The sequence below is a fragment of the Trichomycterus rosablanca genome, chromosome 20 (genome assembly GCF_030014385.1).
Source record: "Trichomycterus rosablanca isolate fTriRos1 chromosome 20, fTriRos1.hap1, whole genome shotgun sequence".
NCBI classification, from domain to species: domain Eukaryota; kingdom Metazoa; phylum Chordata; class Actinopteri; order Siluriformes; family Trichomycteridae; genus Trichomycterus; species Trichomycterus rosablanca.
In genome coordinates, this window is record NC_086007.1 from 6784772 (window position 1) to 6792715 (window position 7944).

The 7944-nt window shown below is 38.4% G+C and overlaps 1 protein-coding gene across 1 annotated transcript; it reads left to right on the plus strand.

The window, feature by feature from the left end:
• The first annotated feature begins 296 nt into the window (after positions 1 to 296).
• On the plus strand, positions 297 to 7678 carry LOC134334867 (gamma-aminobutyric acid type B receptor subunit 1-like). The gene is made up of 7 exons (XM_063017335.1): positions 297 to 420; positions 995 to 1081; positions 2730 to 2794; positions 2923 to 3061; positions 5209 to 5394; positions 6548 to 6565; positions 7665 to 7678. The coding sequence occupies exons 2-7, from the start codon at positions 1003 to 1005 to the stop codon at positions 7676 to 7678; spliced, it is 501 nt and encodes a 166-aa protein (XP_062873405.1). The 5' UTR covers positions 297 to 420; positions 995 to 1002.
• The last annotated feature ends 266 nt before the right edge of the window (positions 7679 to 7944 follow it).

The window sequence follows — 7944 nt, forward strand, 5'->3', positions numbered from 1 at the left end:
ATATACACGTCATTTAAATACAAAGAGCAATGATTCGGAACAGAGGGGGAGACTGCGCTTCACTGTGCTTGGTGGGTTGGTCAAGCCGGGGCCATGGGCGGGATCTGTCTGAATACGGGTGGGATAAAAAATCCACCCAAAGGAGAGTGGAAAAAAGGGAGGAGGAGAGGAAAGCAATGATGGATATGCAATATCGAGGCGGTGTATTTTATTGTATATAGACTGTAATTTTCATCCAGATGCATTTTAAGCAATAACGCAATAACGGAGTAATGATAAGCCATCCATATGTTTTTCTATGCAACGTCGCTGGATTTGCACATCCCAATAAATACGGATTCTAATCTGTGCAATATAAACACCCACTAAACGGAAATTCTGTTCCCTCGCTGGTGAAGGACACCCGACCTGTCATCGCTTGTGAGTAGATCACTTTCATACTCATTTACATCTTAATCTATTTAACATAAGAAGTGCTGACTCTGCCGGACAGGTGGAAACATGGAACAGTTGAGCAGTTTCCCTGTGGCATGTATAAAACACTCATCAGGCCAAGGTGACCTGGATTTTAAATCAAGAAGGCACGAAGTTAAGATCTGTATTCTTTTAAAAAGGGTTAATAATTGAGACAGTAAGACATTTTTTAGTAAGTTCCATAATCTTGAGAAGTGGGTGACAATGTTTGGTGTACACCAAGAGAATAATACAGGCCTGAATGATTAACCCCTGCAAGGATGGAGTTTAATTTTAAGTCCACTTGTCACCATAAAAAGAAGGGTTACTCTAAACCAGTGTAGTTATTTTTACAGATCCTTAGATCACCTAGTCAGAATGATGAAAGTTTCCATCAGGATGGTGGTGGACCTCAGACAAGAGTAAATGTGAATGTACAATCAAATTATATACATGAGTTAATGTGAGTGCTGAGTAGTTCAGTGAAGTTATTATATTATATAGTATATTTTAATCTGTATGTCTCTGTTTCTTGTTTTAGATGCAGAAATGGCGCAGCTGTTGATTTTTGTAATCTTCAACATGTTTCCAAGTCTTATTGCATTCATGCATAACTCAACTTCTGGAGGTAATGCCTTTGTGTGTGTGTGCATGTGTGAGAGAGAGAGAGAAAGAGAGAGAGAGACTCTACATTAACAAATCACACAATTACATTTTATTCAAGCTGCCTGTAATAAAGAAAATTACCTTTCTATCGATACCCTTGAACTAAATAATAGAAAGAGATAGGTAACTAATATAGTATGTTTTAGGCATATGAATTGGGTCTTACATAACAGTAGAGTGCTCAGTTCATGTAACAGTTTAATCCATTGGTGTATTTTATGTCATGGAGATTTGTAATCTAACATGACTGATGTGACACAAACAGGATGTTACTGGGAGTCAAAAATAGAAAATTCTTATTTTAAAAAAAATCAGGGGGTACATACTTTTTCATGGCACTGTTCATTTGTGGTGTTGTAGTAATAAAGTAAACTTTTGCAAATTCACTGTAGCATTTCATAGTTATTTCAGCAGCATATCTACATTCGTCAGGCAAACATCCCTATAGAAAAGTGTTTGGCTTTAACAAAGGATTGTTACACAGCTTATCTCTAAACCCCCATTAGAACTGCTGAGAGAACTGCTGTTCAGAGGAAATAAAGGATGCAAATGATCTGAAAAGAAAGCTTAGATTTCTGTCTGGGTTGGTGAAATGGTTGCCGCATGATGTTGCTTTAAAGCACTTGTCTCCTGATGGGAAAGCTCACTTCCAGTAAGCTGTATTGATTGTTGTGTTAACCATTCATTGTTCTAAAGCATCTAAAGGGTTTTAGTGGTTTTAACTCTGATCATTCACAAATATGTCCCTAGTCACATGTATATAAATAAAAATGCATTCATTTGCAAAAAGATTTTGGTGTATATTTTAAGATAAGGTAGCAAATAACAAAAAAGAAAGAAACAAGACAGTGGAAAACAAGTTTTGTATTGTTTTAATTAAATACTGAACAGTATTTCATCTAGTAACAGTAATAATCATCTTGATTATTAGCTGTAGTAATGTGATTTAGATCAATGGTCTTACTGTGGTATGTGTCCAACCTGTGCATCATACATTAGGTGCCCATACAATATCTGATGTTAGCAACTGCACACTCTCAGAGAGGTCCAAGTGTTAAAAAAAGTTTTAATGTTATTTTATCCTCTCATAATTTGACAGTAAACGTTTAAATAAATACAAATCTAAAGCAATTAGGTCTCTTATGTCTGCCTATCAATTTGTGTTGGAATGTGAATGGTTAAGTGAAAAAAACCTTTGTCTCAGAATTTTGTTGCCTCTGCTGTTGCTGGAAAGAATGTTGGTGATTGGTGGTCCAGCCCTAAATTTACAAAGGGCCAAGTAATAGTAGTTCAACAAGAGACCAATTTTAAATGACAGTAAAACTGACCATCTTCCCTCCAAATGGGTGGGCTTTGTTATTGCCAGCTTTATGATTAAGTTCCACCTAAAAAAGCTAAAAGGGCTTTCTGATGTGCCAGCAAAAGCACTGGAACAATATAGAGTCTATAGCGTAAACCTCCATACACTTCAGACAGTAGCTGCTACAGTTGTACTGGTACTAGGTTAAATGGTTAACAGGGTAAAATGACACTCCTCCCCCTAATGTGTGATGCATTTTGTTTATCCTCAGCAATATGTTCTGGTTACATCCTTTCTCTTTCTGTTTCAGGTTGTGCTATCATTCGTCCTCCCAGAGATGGAGGGATTCGGTACAAAGGACTGACTCAGGAGCAAGTAAGTGTAATATGTTATTAGTAGGTGTTCACCAGGGCATTGGTCCAGGGAGGAATTTCTTATAAAACAAACAAGTCTCATATTTCACTTCCTGCTTCTTCCTCTTCTCTCTCTCACTGTCTCTGTAGATTCGCAGTGTGCAGATCTTACCTGTAGACTATGAGATTGAATACATCTGCCGGGGGAACAGGGTGATTGTGGGGCCAAAGGTGCGAAAGTGTCTTCCAAATGGCATATGGACAGACATGGAGCAGCAGAGCAGATGCAGTATGTAATCAGATATTTACTATTTTATGTTCAGTACACTGGTGTACTCTCATGTGCCTTTAAGAAAGTAAAATAAAAAAATAATAATGCTGAATGCAATTACCACCAGTATCCAGGGTTCGAATTCCTCATGCTGCTATCGGTTGGCCAAGCATCTACATACAGAAATAATTGTCTATGCAAAGGCACTAAGATGGATTGGCATCTTCTCTGGGGTGTAATATGGCCAGGGACCAGGATACAGTGGTGGTAAACATGAAAATGAAAGGGGAACAAATAATGATGAAAATTATATCCCAATCTTTTGCAACCAACATAACTGACAACTAGGGATGCATCAATACCATTTTTTCCCAACCGAGTACAAGTACAATGTTACATGTATTTTTGTACTTGCTGATACCGATACCAATACCTATTGGATCAGATATCTGACATGCTAGAAAACTCGATCCGGTCGCCGAGCGCTCGGCGAGCCGGTCGGATGGAGTTGTTGGATAGTTCACACTTAGCGATCGAGAGCCGAGTTTTGATCGCTGAGCGAACGCCGAGTTGCTCCCGAGCCAATACCTATTGGATCAGATATCTGACATGCTAGAAAACTCGATCCGGTCGCCGAGCGCTCGGCGAGCCGGTCGGATGGAGTTGTTGGATAGTTCACACTTAGCGATCGAGAGCCGAGTTTTGATCGCTGAGCGAACGCCGAGTTGCTCCCGAGCCGGCACATCTAGCGCCGACCAGTCACCGAGCGAAAATCAGGGCAAAAAATCGTGCAGTGTGAACTAGGCATAACGCAGCAACGTGCACTAGGCACACGGTATCGGATGTTTAGTATCGGAGCCTCGTTTGCGAGTACGAGTACAAGTTAATGAGCGCGGTATAGAGCAAATACCTGATACCAGTCAGACTCAGACTCTCAGACTCAGACTCTGCTTTATTGTCATTCAACCACGTACATGATAGAGCGAAATACAGTTTCCCAGGTCTCGGTGTGTGTGACATGAAGAAAATAAAATAGAATAAAATATAGAATAATATAGAATAAACTAAGATAAGTAATAAAAATTTAGAACAAACTGAGAAACTAAAAAGAGTACAAGTACAAAGTTTACAAGTATTGCACAACAACTGCAGCAGCTTATGTTTACTAAAGTGCATGATTGCAAAGGTGTAGCAGCAAAAACTAGCAGCAACAATCCCAAGATTGTCAAAGTGACAGTGTGCCAGTTGTGTCCAGTATGGTAGATTGTGTTGATAAGATGTTCAGTATATGGGGAGTAGAAGAGTTCAACAGTCTGACTGCATCCGGGTAGAAGCTGTTTTTCAGTCTAGATGTTTTTACCTGGATGCAGCGCAGCCTCCTTCCAGAGGGAAGGGGGGTGAAAAGTCCATGTGCGGGGTGGGTGAGGTCACGGAGGATGCAGGTGGCTTTTTCCCTACATCTGGTTGTGCTACCAGTATCGGTACTCATGCATCTCTACTGACAACAGAGGCTTCCACTTCTCTTAAAATAATGCAGTTAATGTAGTTTATATTTAACATAGTTTTTTTTTTTGAGCAGCTATCATAGAGCACATCGGTCATCAAGTGTTCTCTATTATGGTCAATCAGACATGATGGCCACAGCTTTTCTTAACCACAAGCTCAGGGGTTGTGCAGTATCTGCTATTCTGGTCATTCCTCTGAAGTGTTTTTGCTGTTTCTGTAGAAAGCTTGCTTTCATGAGACTGGTTTGCTAACCCAGCACCCAACCTGCCTCTGTTCACATCTGAGTTGTTTGCTTGGTGCTTTTTAGCAGCTACCAAATGCTGGATGTCAGGCTAAGAAGGGGGAATTGGTAAAAAAAAAAAAAAAAGATCTGGCTTTGCATGACATGTGTTCTTGCATTTGCTCTTGAGTGGCAGATACACAGTGAAAATGGCTTTAAAAATCTTTAACCCTGTAAGAAAGTTATTTTGATTAATTAAAGTGCTTTATACCAATGACACCACAGCAAACAACACAACACAAAAAATTGGTCTGATATTCCCTTGCATATTAGAAATGCCTGTAAAACAAGTTGATATTTATTATTTTGCAGTCATTCAACAGCACCCTCACACAGGCTCATTAGGTCGTAATTAAATGAGATGATTTTCTCTTCTTAGTGTTTTTGTGTCCTCGTGCTTGGACTTCTTTGGAGAACGGCAGAGTGAACCTGCAGCCCCCTGGTCCTCCAGTAGAAGGCACTGTGCTCCATTTCAGCTGCCATTCCGGATTTCAACTGGAGGGCAAAGACATCTCTCACTGCACCAAGCAGGGCAAATGGGACTCGCCCAGACCACTGTGTGTCTGTGAGTACTTACTATTCCACTACACTCTCAAACATGCTTGTATATACAAAAATTTATTTTTAACATGTTAAAAAAAATGTTTGTAAAAGTTCTTGTTGACATTTTCTTGCTATCTTGAAGTCTACTTAATTATTTTATTTGTGAAGTTTGTTAGGTAATCCCTCATACATTAAGTATATACACACTTAATGTCTTAACCTTTAAATTCAGATGTTTCCTTCAGTCTCATTGCCACAGGTGTATGAAATCAAGCACCTAGCTATACAGGCTGTCTTTGCAAACATTTGTGAAAGAATGGGTCGCTCTAAACAGCTGAATTTAAGTGTGGTAATGTAATAGGATGCCAACGTTGCAATTTTGTGAAATTTGTGAAATTTCTTCTAGATTTCCACAATCAACTTTAAATACTATTATTGAAAAGTGGAAGCATTTAGGCACCAGAGCAACTAAGCCACCAAGTGGCAGACCATATAAAGTTGCACAGTGGGGTCACAGAGTGCTGAGGCGCACAGTGCATAAAAGTCGCCAGCACTTGCTTTGCTGACTCAGTAACTGAGTTCCAAAGCTCCTCTGGCATTAATATCAGCACAAAACTGTGTGCCGGAAGCCCCATTGCATTGGTTTCCATGGCTTTCAAGCCTTATGTCACCAAGACTGGTGTAAAGCATTCACCTCTGGACTCAATACAGACCTTTGGGATGAAGTAGAACAAAGATTGGGAGACAGGTCGTCTCATCCAACATCAGTGTCCAACCTTACAAACTCTGGATGAATGGGCAAACATCTTACTCAAAAAGCCTTCCCCTGGGGACCAATTTCACATTAATGTCTATGGATTTAGAATGAGATGTCATGTCCTGTAGGTGTAATGTGTAGGCGTCACATTACTTTTGTCCATATAGTCTTCAAATTTTGCATATTTGCCCCACTTATGTTTCAGACAATCTACTTTTAATATTAATAACATATCATTTTTGAAGGAAACTGTCAAGAACTGCTCAGCCCTACCTGAACCATAATTATCACCAGATCTTAAACAGAACCTGTCTGACAATGTGAAGCACACGGTGCCTGCTTTTCAGACATCAGGTTCAGACATTTCAGTGTCTTAAGTATTTAAAGCATTTTATTTTCTCTCCATACTTGCTTTCAGATGATAGAAATTATACAGGTAAGACATAATATTTTATCACATACATTAATACTTCTATATAGTTATGCTAGATGCATTATAAATTTCATCTTGATACTACATCTTGTATTTTATATATATTGTATATTATTACATTTACATTACATGGACAGGCAGCGAATTCCATAGCTTCTGGCACTTGTGTTTTCTTTCTTCATTGTGAGGCCTCTTAATTGTAATGCTTATTTTAAACTCAAGAGGGCACCACGAGTTTTTCTGCACTGACCTGGAGACGCCTGGAACAATCGCTTATGTAGAGCAGGGAAACACAAGAAACTGATTATAAAGGTCTATTCTATTAGACCTTGGTCCATTCTATTGTTGATTTATTCTATTCAGCCCTTTAGTCATTTTTTAATCTTTGCATTAATTTAGTGATACATTTATGCATCAGTTTATCCATTTGTTTTTCAATCCTCATTTATGCATAAATATTTTTGTTCATCCATCCATCCATGTGTCCATTCTTTTCTCTCTCCATATATCTGTTCATCTATTTGTCTGTGTATCCATCTTTGCATCTATTCCATCCCCTTTTTCTCCCTTTCTCATCTGTCCAATCTGTATTTTTCTCATCTGTCTTTCTGTCCGCCCGTCATGATGTGAGGATTAATTCTTGGCTTGTGTGTTTGTGCAAGTTTGTGTGTGTGTCTGTCTGTAACTATGTGTGTGCACTGCTGCTCATGCATACTTGTGAATAATGTCTTATGTCAGCTATATACTTACATTTGTGGTGCTCTTGACAATTAGATTTGTCTTTGTACATTTTTAATTCCAGCATAAAAACTACTCCAGCATTTATCAACCTAATCTCTGTCCACTATGTTTGTAGTTTTCATGTATTGTACTAATACAAACTTTCAAGCAAAATTTGGCTTGGTTTAATTTAAAACATTGTGTACTTAAAGTAAATGATTGACCGTTGATTAGTCTGAACATGTTTGTTTTAAAAAATAGCTTTTGGGCACTTCAATGGTACAGCGGACTAATGCACACTGCTGTCTAGCTGAGACACCTGCATTAGCAGTAGGGTATTCACGGAATTCATAGCTGTGAACATATTTTTTGTGGGCTCAAGATTACCTGAAATAAATTGATAAGATCCTGTTCTTTTGACTTAATTTTGTCTTATTTTGTCTCTGTCATGCTGATAGATCTCTGATGCATGAGATTAAAGTGAATACTTCGTACATTTAATTTTTTTATTCAAACAAACTCAGATAATAATGAATTGTTAAAAGCCACTATTTTTAAAAAATTTGTATTATTTATACAAATGACAAACATTGAACACAATAAACACTGAGGCATTTATGCATGCCAGTCACATTCATCTCTCTGTAATTATTTAGCTTTGT

Bases quoted from the DNA above. Each gene is read 5' to 3' on its own strand.
- LOC134334867 (XM_063017335.1), top strand. From the start codon at position 1,003: ATGGCGCAGCTGTTGATTTTTGTAATCTTCAACATGTTTCCAAGTCTT. The intron at 2,795-2,922 runs GTAAGTGTAATA...CTGTCTCTGTAG, and splicing joins AAGGACTGACTCAGGAGCAA to ATTCGCAGTGTGCAGATCTT. The intron at 3,062-5,208 runs GTATGTAATCAG...TTCTCTTCTTAG, and splicing joins GGAGCAGCAGAGCAGATGCA to TGTTTTTGTGTCCTCGTGCT.